The 19,977-nt window shown below is 39.4% G+C and overlaps 1 protein-coding gene across 6 annotated transcripts; it reads right to left on the reverse strand.

Moving 5' to 3' along the window:
* Positions 1-782: 782 nt before the first annotated feature.
* ddx3xa (DEAD-box helicase 3 X-linked a) lies at positions 783-19,003 on the reverse strand. 6 transcript variants are annotated; one of them, XM_008279962.1, is made up of 20 exons: positions 18,683-19,003; positions 16,882-16,933; positions 16,515-16,562; positions 15,720-15,779; positions 11,587-11,694; positions 11,087-11,222; positions 9,997-10,101; positions 9,798-9,897; positions 9,575-9,710; positions 9,384-9,481; positions 9,200-9,298; positions 8,944-9,104; positions 8,680-8,824; positions 7,887-8,031; positions 7,530-7,580; positions 6,052-6,233; positions 5,586-5,703; positions 5,329-5,482; positions 4,834-4,952; positions 783-3,926 (listed from the first exon to the last, which is right to left on the reverse strand). In XM_008279962.1, the coding sequence occupies exons 1-20, from the start codon at positions 18,725-18,727 to the stop codon at positions 3,841-3,843; spliced, it is 2,148 nt and encodes a 715-aa protein (XP_008278184.1). In that variant the 5' UTR covers positions 18,728-19,003; the 3' UTR covers positions 783-3,840. The 6 variants fall into 6 exon arrangements, with proteins under 6 accessions (XP_008278184.1, XP_008278181.1, XP_008278186.1 ...); XM_008279959.1 differs by having other exon boundaries at positions 11,521-11,694; XM_008279964.1 differs by lacking the exon at positions 15,720-15,779.
* Positions 19,004-19,977: the final 974 nt, after the last annotated feature.

The following is a 19,977-nucleotide window of genomic DNA, read 5'->3' on the forward strand; positions in this document are numbered from 1 at the left end:
GCTGTAATATTCTACATCCTAATAACATTAATCACTTAAACTCACAATCACTACTGTGTACTATGTATTTTGAATTTCCTGGGATAAAAACATAAAATACTAAGAAATATTCACATGTGAGAAGCTGGAACCATACAATTCATACATTTTATGCATATAAACAAAAGATAAATGATGAATTACCTGGTGTTTTTGTATTCAGCCCTTTCAAAAAAAAAAACTGAAAACACTCTGTACAGTTCAGTTGGATTTTTGATGACTCATCATTCGGAGTTTAAGAATTTGCAGAGGCAACAGTGTGCAAATTTACTTTAAAAAAAAATACTGACTTGGTGCTTCTGATGGCAGGAACAGAAGGGGAATTTCTCCCATACTACTGCCACAAAGTTTGACACTCAATACTTCACGTTATTAAATGAAGATTTTCTTTACAATACAATACTACTATTTGTAATTGTGGTAGATGCTGTAGTGCAGGGGTGTCGAACTGCGGTCCTCGAGGGCCGCAATCCTGCATGTTTTAGATGTTTCCCTCTTCCAACACACCTGATTCAAATGATCAGCTCATCATCAAGCTCTGCAGAAGTCTGATAACGATCCTGATCATGTGAATCAGGTGTGTTGGAAGGACACATCTAAAACATGCAGGATTGCGGCCCTCGAGGACCGGATGTCGACACCCCTGCTGTAGTGTATCATCTTGTACTCATTAAAGTTAAAATAGATATTTTTTAGAACCAGTCAAGTTACATAGCTTGTGAAAATAACACAACTGACACAGGTGAATTTACAAATGAAATCTTTATGTATTTTTTTTCCAAAAGAAATGAAGCCCATCCAATCTATACCAAATTGAGTTTTGCCGCCCATCTGCCTCGTATCCACACAAGGCAACAGGCCGCTTGCTACAGATCTTCTCTGCACATCTATGGTAAACAAGTCTTCATGAAACATGCTTGATTTTTCCAGATACTTTTTGCATTCAAAACATTTTTTATTTTGGTAAAATCATACAATTTGCACAGCTGAGTATTTCCCATGCAGTGCAGTAGCCTATAAGCTAATACAGAAAGCAAAGTCTACATCTAAAGACTTCTAGGGTTCTCCAGAGATCGTGGAACAAGTCTCGGGTTTTGCCTGCAGTTGCAGCAGCCACCTGTTCATCCCAAACAGCAGCGACAAGGAGCCGCTTTGGAAATCAATCCTGCAGACCTGCTCCACATTCAAGGAGAACTCAAGAGGCGTCATATATGCAAATACAACAATGAGAATAAACCACATGTTTGTTTCTTTAAGGATTGCCATGTGCCAGACATTCACTGGAGAAAAATAATTATCAGGTCAAATTAGAATAAAGAATCAATAATGCACACAATTGGAGAATCTGAACACTTCTGCACTGATATGCTTAGGAAATTTGTTTGCTCTTTTTACAGCTTTATTCCAAACCTTGGCATGTTTGTTCAATTCCATTTCAAATTTTGTTGACAAATTAGTATATTCTAATAGAGATGACCGGCCCTGAGGAGGCCCTGAAACAGCTGTGGATATTATTTACTCTGTCCAATGTATCTTAAACATTAAAAAGCTCACACTACCCCGAAATATATAAATTTCACGCATACAGGTGACATTCAACATTCAAGTGCCAGTGTTTTTTGTACTGTCTTTTGGTCAAGTTTCTGAAACTTTCAAAGAATCACTTTGAGGCTTACAAAAATAAATATTTGTCAAAAATGCTTAATAAATTACACAAAACTAGCAGCAAAAGTAGAATCTAGAAATCTGTGCAAATGGCTAAATTCCCCTGACTGCTAAATCCCCTGGTCCCAAATAAATCCTGGTTTAAACGTTGAGAACCCTTCCCCTTTGTAAACAAGCTGCGTTTTTTCCACAATCTCCTCACACACAATATTTGGAAGCTTAAGGACACATATCCAAGACATCTATATAAAACTCTAGATGTGCAATAAAACAACTTTTTGTAAAACTTGATGGGCACGACGTACAAGGGCCTACACACCTAAATCAAGTAGCACCATTCAATCTCAAGTTCTCAACACTGTCAGTGCATCCGCTTTTAGTTCAATTTCTTTAAAAAACAAAAAAAGGTTTCAAGGCACAACACACCCGATGAGAAAACTGGGAGCATTTTTTATTTTTTTGAGGTTGAAACACCCCCATCTCTCCTCGTCTCGATGGCTGCTCCTCTTTGAGAGGAAAAGCCTGCTCTGGCTTCGCAAAGCCGCAGATGAATCTCCCAGAGGACCTGACAGTACTTTTAATGTTCCATAACAAAAGTGGACACTCTCCCAACCCCATCTTTGGCCACCTCCACAGTTACACTACGTAGCAATGGATACCAAAGCCACTGACAACAGCGGTGCACTGAAAACTGCGCCCAACGCCTACCCCCTATTCCCCCCTAAACCCCAGTGGCCAGAGTGCTGCTTCTACCCTGCTCCGTTGCTTGCTGTTTTAATTGAAAACCTCAGTGATCATTCAAATGCCTGTCTCTTAAAGATGAACCATGCCTCCAACGCAGCTTGAAAAGAGAAAACGTTTGTAATTAAGTTAAGCCTGCGACTCAGTTCACGTGTCCTTCCTCCTTGACCAAAAAACAAAACACTTGCAAGCGTAGAATACCATCTGGGCCTCATGGTTGCAGGTCGACTCAGTTAAAACACTAACACACCACGCTGTGCCCTCCCGATGCTGTGGTCCTTTATGCATGCAGCCATTTTGAACTTCACTTTCAAGATGGCAGGCATTTTTTGTTTTGATACATATTTGTAGAGAAACAACTCAAAAACAAAACAAATCAAAAAACTGACTCAGTTTTTCAATTTTGCATACACCTGCACCGAAAATGTCTCAAGTAAAAATAAACAAAAAACACCGCCCACTTAATGTAGCTAGCACTTGGTAACATACTAGCTGCCGTAACACTGTCAAGTCAATTGAAAAGTGTGGAGTAACAAGTTCCAGCATTGATTATTCTTGTTTCAACCTCAGCGATTGTTGGCACTGAGCTTAATGACTTCTGTGTTTCTTAAGATTACAATAGGAATGGCTATTTCAAAGACTACCATATCCGTAAAAAGGAGCCTGTCCAGGATAGAGTGAGCAAAAAAGAACAAGAAAAACAAATGTAACTTTGTCCTTTTAGGATTAAAATATGGTTGCTTCACAGAGTGGCCCAGTTTATGTTAGATATAGTAATGGCTCCATTAGCTGTTTGACTATAGAAAAAGCTACATGATGTTACTGCAATAAATTTGAAGTTCAAATGGAATCGTGACTCAGAGCCACAACACCCCAGTGTTTGCCAAGGTTTGATTAAGTACAAGCCTATTTTTTTTTTTATATCTTTATATATTTTCACCAAACAAAATAATAGTAAAAACAAATTTAGAGCTCTTGGCCATATTCATCTGGTGAAATGAAAACATAGATTTCCTGTTTAAATTCAAAAGGCACAGTACATTAACATACAAATGATCCTCAGGTTACTCAATTGGGTTTTTTCCCCCCACAAAAAGAACAAAAATACTTTTAACAATGAAAGTCCGAGGTTGCTGTCGGACAATGCATGTCAGCATCCATGCTCACTCTGAGGTGTGCGAATCTCTGCGGTCTCCGGTGCGTTGCACGGTGCTGGTGACTTTCCTTTGCGTCGTGCTGCACTTCCGTTTTGAGAGAAGCGAATGGCAGAGAACCAGGGTTGGTAATGTACTGTGTGTCAGTGAAGCTACACAGGGAGGGTTGTTATGGTCTGGCTTAAGTTAACATGTGGTTTCCATTGGGTTGGGTTGGCATGGCAACCTATTCCTATGGTGACTAGTTGCCCCACCAATCCACACTACCAGAGTGGCTGTAGTTTCCTCCGTAGCCGTCATTGCTGTAGAAGTTGCTCCCAAACCCACCTGTGTAGAAAAAGGTTAGAGGGCAGTTAGAGAAGGAACAAAAAGTCTAGTTAAACCTGTAGTAACTACATTTTTTAGCAGGCAGCAGAAAGAAATTGTGAAGACAACACATGGTGAATTTGCTGGCAAAGTCTCTCATTTAGACAAGTTAAACTGTGTTTAAGATTAAACATCTACTCAAAATCTGATTATAAAACACATAATATCCAAGCCACAATTGCTCAACTTTGTGATTAAAAAAAACTAAAATAAAAAAAGGGGTAAAATGTATCGCAACAAACAATCATAAATGATGTTTGATTGGTACATTCTGAAGGAAAAAAAAAAACATTTTATTGTTGGTTTCATTTGAATAAAAAAAATAAATAAAACATTTCCAATAAAATTGTGACTTGCAGTATAAAGGTTCTCCTCCACTGACATTTAAGATAAATTTTGAGACCCTAATCCTGCTTTTACTGGCTTTTGGTAGCACTTTGATTTTTAACTTCTTATCCAGTTTTGCCTTGTTTTATTTTTTGACCTTACAAATGTATTGCACTTGGAACTTCTTTTTGTTGCTGCCTGGCTGTTACAGTGTGAAACATTTTGGTCAACTCAGGTGGTTTTCAATGTGCAATATAAATAAATTTGATTGGACTTGATTCATACTATGATGCCTGTCAAACTATTTTTTACATAGTCAAAAAACCTCAAATCACTCTGTTCACCAGTTCGTCTTTACACATGATTTGCATCTCCAAACTAAGTTAAGGGGCTTGCATTTTTTAAGGCTTGACCTCTATTCTGTAAAGTTGCAGCTGTTACATGTAATGCAACATGGTTTTAGATGGAAGTGTCAATGGATTTAACTTAGCAGTAAAGTGAAAACAGATAAAAAGATCGGAGGAAAATATTGTTTGCTTACCTCCAAAGCCACGGTTTCCCCCATGGCCTCCAGTGTTTCGCCCTGCACGATTGCTACTAAAGTTTCCAGAGCCACCAGACGTCTGACGGTAATCTCTAGCTCCGAACCCGCCAGAGAACCTGAATGAGACGAGAACATTTGCTTGTTAGAATTAAGATTTTCTCAAGGTGTGACAAATTAAAGATTAGAAATGTCTCAAGCTTCAGTTGATTTAAAATGATGTATACCACAAGTCTCCCTGGAAATTACTCTACATCTCATCTGCACAATTAGCATTCAGCTAGTGACGGTAGACAGCAGTCAGTTTTGCATTGCAGAGCTACTTATTTGTACAATTCTGTCCCACAATGAAGACACACTCAAACACAATATTTGTGCTACGAATATGCATTTGATTCTTCAAACATTCCTAGATGTTAACAACTCTGTGATGCATCAGACAAACTTATGTTCTAAAGACGCCCATGACTTTATGAAGTCTTGTGTGACAGATACCTCTTAGAGCGTCCACGGCTGCTGCTCTTGTGCTGGTGCTCGTAGGCCAGGCTCTCAAGCCAGGAGGGAACCTCCTGCTTGGCCTCAACCAGAATGTCCAGCAAATCTTTGGTTATGTTGCTGTTTTTGTCGTTAAAGAACGACGTGGCCAGACCTGCACATAAACAGATCACACAGAGTCAATAAAATGTTAACTCACACAACAGGCATCAAAATGTTTTTATTTAAAAAAAAAAAACAAATCAAACACTTCATACCGAGGTTGCCCACACGTCCCGTACGGCCAATACGGTGAACGTATTCCTCAATGTCACTGGGCAAGTCAAAGTTAATGACATGCTTCACATTGCAGATGTCCAGACCTCTAGCAGCCACCTAGAAAAGAGAGGGAGCAGGGAAATTTAAAATATTAAAGTCAATGTTTATTTCTGAATCACTTAGGCTAATAAAGCTAGCAAATGCAAAGCCCACAAGTGCACTGCGGCCTATTTAGTTAATCTAAAGATAACAGATATGTTTATCCTGCAACCAACCAGTTGATTGGAGTAGCTATGATTTCAGTCGACAAAGTTAATTACATCCAGAATAGGTACGTAAAAACATGTTAAACTATTTCTGATGTATGAGTACTTAAGTTTGCACGAAAAGCTTTATTTGTTAGCGAGACATCATTAAAACTACAGTTTGGACACATGTAAAAGTAAAAGAATTTTTATTACTTACAGCTGTAGCCACCAAGATGGGGCAGCGTCCAGACCTGAACTGATGCAGAGCTTCCTCCCTGTCTCTCTGGGATCGATCTCCATGGATGCTGGTGCAGGCGTAACCCTCGTGGTACAGGAAGTCTTCCAGAGCATCTGCGCCTTTCTTTGTTTCCACAAACACCAGAGTCAAGGAGTCTTTACCTGTGCAGCCAGAAATAAAGGGAACGAGACAAAGGGGGGACAGCAGGATAAAGAGCATGACAGGACAAGAAAGAAAAATCACTGATCAACTGGAACAAGACTACACACAATTTCTTTAAAAAACAAAAGTAAGATGGAAGCAGGAACTTAAGACTATCTGACTTCAAAAGGCTGGCAATTGCAAAATCATGACGTAAAAAATAAAAAAACAAAATGACAACTTATAAATGGAGACAAGAGTTGCATAAAAAGCTTTACATTTACTGACAACCACTAATTGAAACCATGACTTCAGTTTTTGTTCACACAGTACTGAAGATAACAGAATAGCTGCATTATTTTATTTTTAAAAATTACTGAATTGTCACACTAGGTTACAATCCAGATATTTGGCATTAATGGCTGTCAGAGTAAAAGCTTGAGATAATAAAAATGACTGAGGGGTGATGGGGTAGGACAGGCCATTCAAAGTCATTCACAGCTAACCCTGTGACAGTTCAGCACTCTGGCACAAACCAGGAAAAATAAACTGCATCCATCAAAGCTCCGTCCTCTCCATATTAACTTAAGCCTGTGAGTACTTCAAAATAAAGCCCAATCAGACTGAATTGTTAAGCTGTTAAGAGGACACCCTAGTTCACCATTTCCATGCAGCTGACCCCCCTCCACATCAAGTGTGCGCTTTAGAAAGGCTGTTCATGACATAAATTACACATTTGTTTGCTTATTGATGTAGCAGCTGCCCTAGTTACCACGGAAACAGTGCAATGTGCACTATTTCTTCAGGGAAACAATCAAGTCAGTAAACAAGTGTTCTACATTACACAAGTAAGGAGTGGAATTTGCAAGAAATGGCTCAGTAAATCACTAAAATGATCCTTCTTATGGGCCTATTTACTGTAATTCACCTTTACTGCCTTCTAAAAAGAGACTAAACAAGCTCTACAGAAATAGTGTGTTCACTGAAGTAACAGGTCAGTGCTATTAAATCTGTCACAGCCATCTGACTCACGGAAACTGAGATCTTTCTACGACAACCAGCCAACTGACCTTAGTGCCAAACTGAGAACACACTGCAACGCTATGCTAATTTGAGCTCCCCTCTCACTGGGGAGATGTTGTACTATTCCGTCAATAAGGTGCAATTGCTGGTCCTACAAGCTCTTATTGGAAATGAAAAGACAAAACAAAACTGAGGCAGCACGTCAGCTGGGGAGCGGAGGGACAGGATGAGCTGTGGGATGTGATGTTTCTGGCTTGTGGGTCAGAGTGAAGTTATGGTATGTTCACACTTACCCGGTTTCTCTGGGGCCTCTGTCACATTTTCCTGAACCTCACTGGGAATAACTAAGATAAAACCAGATCGGCCAGTAAACGCAAGGCTGCTCAGTACACAACTTTAACAGCTTTAGATCATCATGAGAAGCAAACCCCCTTAAAACACAGCAGGTGACTTTAGTGCCTGCTCACCCCTGCATAAGACTTGGTTTTGATATTTTGTTTTCACAGCTACAATGAACAATTGTTAGCAGAGATGTAGCAAAGTCAATATTAGCTTGGTATGGGGCAGACCGACAAACACAGGATGATGGGTTAGAGCCCAATGTGAGATTCATGGGAAGAAAAAAAATTCATTTCTTTATCGTTTCTCACCTGTGGCATTGAGCAAGTCCAGAAGGAAGGACCTCTTGTCAGTCTCTTCCACCCAGACAACCTTCTGGGTGATGTTTTCTGAAGTGGAACCAACACGCCCAACTGCCAGGAAAATGTAGTCATCCAGGAAGTCACGAGCCAGGATCTACAAATACAAGCACATCAAATAGCTAGGTATGCAGATAGTTAACCTTATCAATCGTCTGAACCCGTTGTTCTGCTTGAAAAGTGCGACACCTGAACAAGAAATCACCAATATTACACCATTTGTCAGAGTACTTTTTTTTTTTTTTTTTTTTAAGCAAAGCATTTTACCTTTCAAATTATTCTTATGCTAATCACACGAGATGCGCAATTCGGGCATTAAAATTAACTAAATCCAAGCTTAAAGCTAGGCTGTTTTGAGCCTAACGAAGATTTGCACAAGATTTTGTAAAATTAACAAATATTTCAACTTCTGAGACTATTTGGGTAAACTGCAAACAAGTAAGGAAACAAAGTAGATTGATTGAGAGCAAAATAAAACTTGACTGAGCAGTAAAATAAATACGACATAGCTCAAAAAAAAAAAACAGTAAACAGAGGAACAAGTTGTTGGAAGATACGTTCATCACGGTGAAATCTTATACAGAGAAATATACTGAGTAGTATTTATTTCAGTTTTATGACTTTACTGGACAGAAGCCACTGGAGTGCTCACTACCACTTCTTGCCATGGTTGTGTTGTTCCTCAAACTGCTTCGAGTTTAGAGGGTGAAGCAAGACTGTGTATACCTATTGGTACCCAACATACCTGGATCTCTTTGGGGAAGGTTGCACTGAACATCATGGTCTGGCGGATGCCTTTAGGTGGCATCGTATCCTGCTCCACAATGCGTCTGATTTGTGGCTCAAAACCCATGTCCAACATGCGGTCAGCCTCATCCAGGACCAAGTAACTGGAGAAACATTTTATATGCAATTACTAATAAGCACTCACATTGGATGTTTCAAAAAAAAAAAAAATAAATAAAGTCCTCTTTAGAAATTTCACTACACAGCCCTGTTTTATACTGACTTGCAGTAGTCCAGACCGATCTTGCCCCTCTCCATCATATCAACCAGACGTCCAGGTGTGGCCACCAGTAGGTGACAGCCTCTCTCCAAGTCCCTTATCTGCTGGCCAATATCAGCACCGCCATACACGACGCAGGGACGCACGCGAGAGCGATAGGCAAACTAGAAGGTTGAAATCAAATGGGAAACGATGAAGTTTTAGGATTCACCATTTGGGCAAACAATGAGTGCCAGAAACCGTTAAGTGTGCAGCTCACCTTTCTCGCCTCATCATAGATCTGCAAAGCCAGCTCTCTGGTGGGAGCCAGGACAAGGGAGATTGGGTACTGTTTACGTCGGCCGTACCGTCCATTGTCCTGAAGATCAAAGAAATATTCATCAGAAAAGTCAAACAGTTTGATGGGATATGTTCGGCTATTGTGCATTTTCTTTCCTCAGTACCTGTCCACTGTTCTTGGCTGCCTGCAGAGCATCTCCTGGTCCTTCAGTGTAGATCTGACTCAGCACTGGCAGCAAGAAGGCAGCAGTCTTACCAGAGCCTGAAACACAGCAGGGATCATGCAAATGGTTATTACAAAAATCTAAAAACATAAACTTATGACTAAAGGCTGAATATAAATAGCAATACTAACCAGTCTGGGCGCAGGCCATCAGGTCTCTTTTGGACTTGATGATGGGGATAGCATGTTTCTGGACCGGAGTGGGACGAGTGTAGCGACTCAGGGTGATGTTCCCCATGATAATCTCTCCCATGTCCACATCATGGAACTACAGACGAATCAAAAAGATGGTCAGTGAAAGACAAACTGTGCTTTTAAACCATACAAATATAAAAGGACAGCAGAATACACTTACACTTTCAATGTGTGGTGGGCAGTTGCTCCCAGTGGCCTCCACGGGAATATCATCATATTTCTCAAAGTTTATGCCAGTGTTGCTTCCAGAGAAAAGCTCACTAGAATGAAGAAGGTAAAATTTTAAAGATAAATGCAGATATATACATGTATTATTATTTTTAAAGTGTTTTTTATTTTGTGAGTAGAATCTCTCTTACTGTTCCAGGCGCTCATTTGGAGCAGTGGGCTTGGACCAGTCGTCATCTCTGGAGTCCTCCACCCAGCGGCTGTTTCCTCCACCAGCAAAGCCCCCACGCTCATATCTGCACACAGAAACAGACTGGTAAAATGTAGAGCTACAAAACATCTATATGTTATGTCTGATTTAGTACTATACAATATATCTCAGTCTTTTCCTCCCTCAAAAAAAAAATTTAAAAAAAAAAAAAATCGAACTTCAGCAAACTGACAGTTTGCATTATATCCTCTCCAATGGTTGTGGCAAAAACAGCTGACCTTCAAGTGTGTAACCTAATAGCTACATTGTACTTGAGTCGCATCATAGCATTTTTTTCTTTTTAGACTCAGCATGGGTCTTAAGTGATTGTTGGGTGTTCTAGTCTTATTTAACATCTACTGTTCAACTTGTCTGCTAGTTGTGTTTCCACAACTCCCTTTAATGCACATTTTAATGTATCAGTGAAAAAAATAATCTTCAGTTATTAAGGTTTTTACACTTGCTGGAGGCGTTTCTTTTTTTTTGGCTTTGTTAAAAAGAGCTTACAACTCTACAAGATTTCTCTCCACTCCTCTCTTGTAGAGGGTTGTTTCTTCATGGCTCTTCAGCAGTCAACAATTATTTTATGTTCTGCTTTTTTTGTACTCTGTTTATTGCAGCTATACTCAACATAGCCTATACCACTACCTTCTCACACACTTACTGGAAACAAGTCTTATTTACACCTTTTCCGTTTATTTTGCAGCATTTCAAACGGTTGCTTCATTTGATTCTCAATTATACATAAATAATGGTCACTATTGTCAGCTGTTCTGACAACAATGTAAACTCACAAGCTTCACCAGGTGAGCACTTCAGGGTCTGTGTATCTTCATGTAAGCCTTTGACCATTGGTTTAGTTAATATTTGTCAAAGATGTTATTTTCAATAAAAATAAAGCAATGGAGATTTTTTATCATTATCAGGACAGACCAGAATTAGCCTTTGCACTTCAGTAAATGAACTCCTAATTAACAAAACACTAATTTTAAAAATATATGTTATCACCAACGTTGAACAGTTCTACACACCTTCCTCTTGAGCCCGCCCCACGGTCATTGAAGAAGGCAGACTTGGACCTATCGTTACGTCCTCCGAAGCTGTTGTAGGCAGCATCCCTGGGTTGTCCTCCCCAGCCGCCCTCTTTGTTTTCATAAGTGCCAAACCCTGTAATGAAGAGATAAAGGCCTGTCAGCAATATACTTTTGCTAAGTCAGCCATTACACATCATTAGATGATGCGCATTTCTTACCAAAAGCAGAAAATACCCGCGTTTCCCCTAAAGCAGAATACCATTGATGTTAGATTTCAAAAATCAAGTACTCCAAAGTAATTCTAAATGCACTGCAAATGCAGATTTACAAGCTTTTGATACTGTAACAGTAGAATTAAAAAATAAAAGGGTGGGGGAGTTTACAGCTAAAACTACACTTTCATATTTTAAAGAACGACAGGATTTCCCCACCTGCGTTTTGCAATGGTTGATTAAACGAGCCTCCACCCCTGTTACCACGGTAGGCGCCGCGCCCACCTCTATCATTGCGAGAGGGTCCGCGCCCTCCATAGCCCCCGTTTGTGCGGTTGTCGTGGTAACCATTCACAAATCCATTGCTTCGTCCGCCATCCCATCCAGGTGAATCTTCACAAGGGAGACAAAAAAAATATAAAAAAACAGAATAAGAGGTTTTTGAGGAAAAGCAAAGGTGCACATATTTGTGTCAGTAAGCAAGTACACATTTGGCTATACTCATAGTCCTCACTATCCATGAGCCTCTCACCAACTGCTGACCTATTTTTAGTCTGATTTACCGACAGGTGGGTTACAAGCAACTCCTGTAGACTACAACCTGCACTGAGAGCCTACAAAACACTGCAACACCACTTGTGTTACAGGTTGTCCTATAGAAAGAAATGCAAAAGTTGCAATAGATGCATAAGAATGAAAGGTTTCACTGACACTAGCTTGGTTATTTGTGTAGGATGACTTTTCTGGTCCAAGACCTAATAAAGCCCGTCTCTGTCTGTATGGGACATTTACCACAACGATCTGCCCAGCATTGGACACTGGCTGTGTCATCGTTCCCATCGGAGGCCACACTGTTATCAGTGCAGGCTGAGGATGGTGGGGGAGACAATGGACAGTTAGCGCTGCTACGTAACGCTTGCCAAGTAGCTGAGGCTAATGCCACAACAACATCAAGGAAGGGGCAGACCAGCCACACAGATCTGTCTCCCATTAGGCAGGCTTTGAAGGAGAATTGGTTCAGCCAAAGGGGCTAATTATAGATCTGTGATGAGGTCTTACTTTGCACCTGTAGGCAGGTAAATGCTTTCATCACAGTGCCCCCTTCATTAAAGCACAAGGACAAACCCTGTCAGGACTCACAAGCACACACCAATATACGAGGTGTTTCAGAAAAGTTCCAGGTCACAAAAGATATATGGCAAACCCAAACTACGAGTTTTCCCCCTGCAGACGATCAACCAGCATGTCTACAAAGAGATTCTGCTGCGTTTACTTCATTCAGTGCGCGAGAAGAGAGTTGTGGCAGGACAATTCTTGGAAGCTTCCCCATGACAACGCACCTGCTCACAATGCCCTGAGCATCCAACAGATCCTGGCTGAGAAGAACATTGCCATGTTGGAGCAACCTCCCTACTCACCCGACCTAGCTTCGTGTGATTTTTTTCCTCTTCCCCAAGCTCAAAGGGGTCATCAAGGAGACCAGTTTTGAAGATGTGGACAACATCAAGATGGCTATGACAATGGAGCTGCGGCATCCAGGGGGATTACATCAAAGGGGAAAACTTGTAGTTTGTATTTGTAATATATCTTTTGTGACACCAGTCCTGAAACTTTTCTGACACACCTCATACCTTTGACAAGTAGATGATGTCATAGTTGTTTGTCTGTGATACTGATCTGAGTCATTAAATTCAGAGTATCAGGCTATACAAACATATCCAGGTTTTTTTGGCTCAAAAGTCAGTGGTGACAAGAAAGTAGGGCTACATTATACTTGAGTCCTCCAGATTTTACCTTACCATAATTAAATACATTATCTACTGCAATAATAGACCTTTCAAAAGCTCTGATCACAAATAGTCCATGTAGAAAAAATGCTTGTTTTCAGCTTAGGTACATCTGACATCAGAGCACCATATTTTACATTTTCCAAAGTATTTTTTTGACTGTGTTGTTGCCCTGCAGTAACTTAGTGGAAACTAGAAGCGTTTCTGTGCACAGTCACCTAGTTGGCACCTATCGCAGACTATAATGAAATGAAAATGAAATGAAAAATACTTTATTTATACCAGAAGGGAAATTCAATCTTGTAAAAGCTCACTTTTTTTTTTTTAAATCAATATAACATATATTATATACAACAATAATAATCATTCAGTCAGCCGGATTTGTTTTTTAAGGTGATAAGAGAGGAGTTAAAGGAACATTGGGATAACGCAGTGTCTTGATGAGCAGGTGTTCACCAAGTTGGTATAGTTATATTCAATATACTTGATTGTTTATCATTTTACATACCAGTAAACATGGTAACTTAAACAAAAAATGTGGTAGAATTTAGTCACTCAGACTGGTATCAGACAAAAACGAGGCATGTGGACTCTGCAAAAATGGCAAAGCACAGCATGCAAGGATGTCGTAGGCTAAATTTCCAAGACAGCAACACAGAAGACTTCACATCAAACCAAATGACAAAACTAAACCCAAAACTCCAAAAGTATTTGGAAAAACAATGCAAACTCCCCACTGAGCAGACCTTTTTCTCCAATCCTAAAGTGAATGCACCACCTTCAGCGCAAACAATTTAAAAACCTTTAAGATGTAACTAAGGAATCTGAAAAGCCTGTCAGCATTTGTCACTGCCTGCTTGGCTGGGATCATGGAGTACACTTTAAAAATTTCTTACCACCTAAGTATGTACGACAAGTGGTTTCGTGATTCCAACACTAATTCTCAAAGAGAACACTTCGTCCAACACAATCTCACATTTCATGAGTATTTATGTCCTTTTGGCTCATTTTGACCACACTGTTGGTGCACCATGTTCCAGATAGCAAATTACTGGCATGTTCTGGAGATGCTTGTGTGGCAACCCAAGCTGCTGAACTTCAAAACTACATGCTGAAAGACTGACTTTTTCACAATCCTGAGCCATACTTAGGAGTAGGAAATAGTATTAACAGCATGACAATTCTAAGCTAAAGAGTTTTCATACATTTTAATCTGGACACATGAAATACAGAGTTCAAGCCAGCTCCAGACACCTAAAAACCACTGTTGTATTTGTAACTACTTTAATTGCAAATACCAAAGAAAAAGCCACCTGACAACAGTCAACGTTGAAATAACCTCATAAAAGCAAACATCCCTTTCAGACAGACGCTACCTTTCAGGAGTATACAATCATGTGCAGGGGTGACTGTATGCAAGTTTCAGTTCCAGAGTGCAATTTAAATGGTTATACTATTCTCACACTGGAGAGATCTCATCAAAGGAATCTCCTGGTGTTGAAACAAAAGTCTGCATGCGCTCAGGTTCTCAGCACAGCATTCAATAATCCCACTCAGTACTTTTCATCAGTACGCAGAGACACAAAGCTACAAGGTCCACGAAGAATTCAAAAGAACCGAGGCTCGTGACTAATGAGTAAAATCAAGTGATATCGATGCAGCAGTGTGAAATTCAAAATAAAACTCCTGTTTTGACTTCTTGACTGATTAATTCTTTGAGCTAATATTGTCTTATCATTAGTAATACAGCCACACTAGTGATGCAGTGCAGTCTTAAGGCACCATCACCATGCATCAAAAGCAACTTCATTTGCAAAGCTTTGACAAATGCAGTGTTAGGCCCAGATTTCTGCTGCTTTTTTTTGTTCAAGTGACCATGACAAAGCAGGGGGCACATTGATTATGACCAGTGTTCAGCTATATATACACTATGAAACTATGCCAACAAGTAGATGGCGTGGCATGCAGGTAGAGGTCAAGGTATACCACATCTGTTTCGCCAACCCCCACTGTAGGCATGGTAAAAGGCAAGCTCTTGAGAGGCCAGTCTTGGGTAACCTGAGCAAAGGTAGGGAAGCAGGCTATAAAAAGACTCACCCATAAGTACTGGCTCATGCAGTATGAGTGTAGGGCTTGACTTTACACTAATAGTTACCAATCGTACAGTCATCCCATCCTGAAGTAAAGTTATTTCTGTGTCTTTGTTGACACTCTGCTTGCCATGGTTGTGAGCACTGCTTTGAAGAAACTTGGTGGACATTGCAGGTGAAATATGGGCATAAATATACAGTGAAAAAAATAATTCAATCAATCCTTTATGTGCTTCCAAAACAAATAAAATTTTAAAAAATCAATTATAGTAAAGCACTAAATCAACAAGCTTATGCCTACATCAATTGCTCTTTTCCTAAAAAAATGCTAATGTTGACTGCAAGCATTCCAGCAGAGAGAAGCACATCAATTAATCATGAGCTCATCATTAACTTTCACTGGTTAAGTGTATAGAACTAACCTAATGCTCCCTCCCCCCTCTCTCCCCCTTCGCACTGGCTTTGCTGGTGTGTAAAATGGCTATTTCATGCATCTGAAAATGCAAGTTGCCCTCAGCGAAAGCAGACAGAAGGGACTTACAGAAATTTACTGGTGCCACTGAATAACCGCACTGTCTACCAGCGGAATAAGCATTTCCTGCTGTGGAATAAGAAAACAGTAAAAACGAGAAAAACGTCAAGTGTGCAATGACACAGTACCATCAAGATTTTTTAAAAATGTAAAAATATCTCACAGCCAGACACAACATGTGTCTTGATTTAAAGCCTTTAAGAGGCTAAACAAACAGAAAAAAATTACAGCCACCCCACAACCACATCATCCTGGCTACAAAAACAAAACATTTTTTAATTTAGGAGGATATATTTCAATACTTATACAATCACAAGCCCACCCACCCACCACATTTCCCTTTATCAGAGCAGTCAACAGCTAGCACTCGTCTTGTTCACATGTGAGACGTTGCACCAGCCAAAAAATTAGGGAAAAGGATTGCTAAAGAAAATAGCTTCGTAATCAGACAGATTTCAAATTTGCCCCATTCTTCTACTTATGAGCAGTCTGGGGTGAAAATTCAAGGTTATAATACCACTTGCCCTACTTTATCCGTGCCAAAATGAGCTATCATGCACAGACACAGAAAACCCATTTGACATGGCTTTCTCTCCTTGTTCTGTGCACTGGGAAAATGTCCTCTATGTTCAGCAAAACTAACATTTTTGAAATGACTGGTTAAGATCAATATGTGACATAAAGCCTCACTATTTTTCTCAATTGTGCTTGCTTTTACCATGCTCTGATGGGACATGGAACAACACAAGTCAGTCCTGAGTTTGAGGGCCTGACAATGCATCGGTGGACCTGAGTAAAACTTACCGTTTTTAGAAGCCTCTTTGTTCCTCAAGTGAGGTGGAATGTAACGCCCTGGTGGACAAAAAGAACACTGTCAAACACATGACTGGCAGTGTTTACAAACTAAAGGAGACTACGGATATAAAAACCTTCACTCAAAGGAAAAACTGTATTTTGATAGTACATTACACAATTCTACTGACTAACAATAAAGCTGTCTGGTGCAAACCGATGTTTTTCTTACAGACAAACAATGCAAATGGAATATAGTCCTTTATTTGTTTCATGAGTAACCTGAACGTAATCAATACAAAATTACCATTACAAAAGACTTACAGAGAGAAGCAATCAAACACTTAACATTGTCATGTAAATCTGACTTATTACTTACTGCCAGTTCCTCCGCCTTGTCCGTCAGCAGAGTTCAAGTCTAGGGCAGCAAGCTGTAAAAAAAAAAAAAAAAAGAAAGAAAGAAAGAAAAATTTATGTAAATTGGCTAAGAACCAAGCAAGCATTCACCAACACTCTAGCAAATGAACCACAAATACATTATATAGCCAAAATAACAACAAAAACAAAAAACATGTCTGACTGTCAGCTACTTTTTATTTTAATAGTCCTAAATGGTTTTACACTTTTACCAAAACAAAGCAATATTACTCATAATTTCACTTGCATAAACAGGTATCCCATCAGTTACTGGCTGCCTGCTTCTTCCTGACGCTGTACTGTCCAATTTATATTTGTCTGCAGGCACTTCTGGCTGGCCGAAACTGTCATAACGTGTAAACAGATGCAACTTTGTGTCTAACACAATAGCAAAGGTGTGCCACTGAGAAACTTTTATTGTGACCAAAAACGTGTTGGCAGTTTGTAGTATAATCAGGCATGGTTAAATAGTCATTTTGATGCATTAATAAAAATCCAGCCACAAAGTAGGACAGTGTTGAAAAATTAATTTTAAATCAAAAATTGAAACAATGCAATCAGCAAAGGGTGCACTTTAGAATATACACTGCACAGCGCATCTGACTCAAGGTTTAGTTATTATTATAACTTAAGCAATACTTGATACTAGACGATGAACATGAGTCACTGAAGAAAAATCACTTAAAACGTCAGAGATTGTATATGGGGGGAACATTTTTTCTTGATGTAATCGTTTTACTTTTAGAATCATCATTTTAAGCAACCACTGTCACAGTTTCAGTGATAACCGCTCCTTCCTAAGGACAAGTTGGAAGAAATTTTAATTCTATGTACTAGAACACAAAGCAGTAAATATGTCATCGATGTCTTATGTGCTAATGCTGAAGCACATTTTAAATCCATTTCACAATGTATACTGAACTGGAACTTGATTTTAAATTATATAAGGAAATTCGGAATTAAGTTTCTTTGTATTTCCCCTACTACCTAGTACAAAATACATCATTAGGTCAATAGAATTACATGACAGCAAGATTTCAAATGTTTAGCTACTTTATAGTTGAACAGTTCGACATGATTTCGCACTTTGAACAAACCATAAAGCAAAATGACTCAACTTTGCTCGCTCACGCCGGTTTCCTTTAGTCTAACAACCGACATTGCATGGCACAACCACAGAGTAACTATTTAAAAAAAAAAACGTCAACAAATTAAAACTTTACCCCATCCCCCTCTCAAAAAAGTTAAATATCACGTATTAATACTTAAAGTAAATTGAATTGATCAAGTTTATTCTGTGATCGGCCTGTTAAGTTCAGAGCATTACATTTCGGAAATAATAATGGTCGCTAAAAATCGCTGCCAACATTTTTTCCTGCGCCACGTTTCAGGTTGAGAAGGCCTCACGTTAGCCGGCTAACCTGCTAGGATACCGGCCGGATCGTAAATGTTAGCTAACCCCGGTAAATGTCGATTTCCACCATTTATTTCCACCAGAGGTAATTTAAATATCATAAGTGGCCAAATTTACTGCTATATTAAAATTGTGACACGGAATTATTAGCTTAGTTCGGTGTCTCAACGCAGCTCCGCCATCACAATCTTCTCCACGGCGACCTCCATTTTAGCAGCCGCAGCATTAGCCAAGCTCCGGGCTAGCTAACGAAGCTCTGTCTTTCTCTGTCGAAACTACATGTGCGTAACGAAAAAAAACCAACCACATTTCTAAGAGTTAAAAAATGTCATAAACGTTAAGTACTCACCTGCTGATCTAGACCGTGTGGATTATCAGCGACCACATGACTCATAACTAAAGAGAGTAGTGGGGGATTATTTCTCAAGAGAAAGGATTTTCTTTGTTAGCACGAACCGACTGTCCTGAAAACTTAGCTTTCCTGTTTTTTCTGGTACAAATTACGACCTAGAATCAACGGTAAAGATGAAAATAGACGATTGACTTTAAATAAATTTTAAAAAGAAGACGTTGTTATGTATAAATACAAATTCCGACCAAGTTTCCGAAAGAAATAATCGTTACGGAGCTGTTGAACAGAAACCCCCTCCCGGCAGACTCGACCGTGCTGGAATGAGACACCGAAGGCTCAGGTAGCGCGAGATATCCGCTCTGTAACCCCAGACCGCCTGCCCGCCCTGCAAATATCGCGAGATTTCAATTAGCAGCGAAAGCAGCTTTTTGTAGGCATTAAACCAGCCATTAGGCTTCTGGCAGTCATATACATATTGTTTGAGAGTGCACCCTGTAAAAACGAGGCTCTTAACCTAAAGCTTTGTAATCTTAAATTCAATATACCTTCATATTTGAGGTGACCTGGCACATATGGACTGAGTTGTACATTTGTGGCCTGTTGGAGGGTATTATACAAGTTTAGGATTTACACCTCATTTGTTTTTATAAAATGATAAATACCCCCTGTGTGGTATCTGTGACCATTTTAAAAACACAGTAAAGAAATGCATATAAATTACAGTTAGAGGTGATAATGCAAATATACACATTTCAAAATGACACCAATATAATATCATGGCCAGATTATGAAACAATGGGCACAGATATGTAAAAGCTCCTCTCCCACATAAAAGACATTCACTTTGCTTGTTTTTAGGGATTGTGCATGTCATTGTGTTGTTTTTCTGCCTTTTTGCAACTATTTTGATTGTATTGTGTTCATTTTGCTATGCTTTTCAGTTATTTCGTGTCTCACAGTGGGTTTCATTTCGGTCCTTTTTGTGGATATATTATGACCCTTTGCGTTTTGTATGCTTATCATTTTTATCATTTTGCACTCATACTACTACATTTCAATCTGTATGTGGCAATTTTGTATCTCTTTGTGTTCCTTTTGCTTCTCTTTTTAGTCATTTGTCATCTCATATTTGTATTTTTCTGTCTTTGCAGCCATTTTGTGTATATTATGTTCTGTTCCTCATGCTTCTCGTTTTAGCCATTCCACAACGTATGCTGGTATATTTCTGTGTACCTGTTTTGTGTCTATTGTGTTCATTTTGCTTATCTTTATAGTCACTTTGCATTTTATTT

This window comes from Stegastes partitus, unplaced genomic scaffold (genome assembly GCF_000690725.1).
Source record: "Stegastes partitus isolate 25-593 unplaced genomic scaffold, Stegastes_partitus-1.0.2 Scaffold177, whole genome shotgun sequence".
Classification (NCBI taxonomy): Eukaryota; Metazoa; Chordata; class Actinopteri; family Pomacentridae; genus Stegastes; species Stegastes partitus.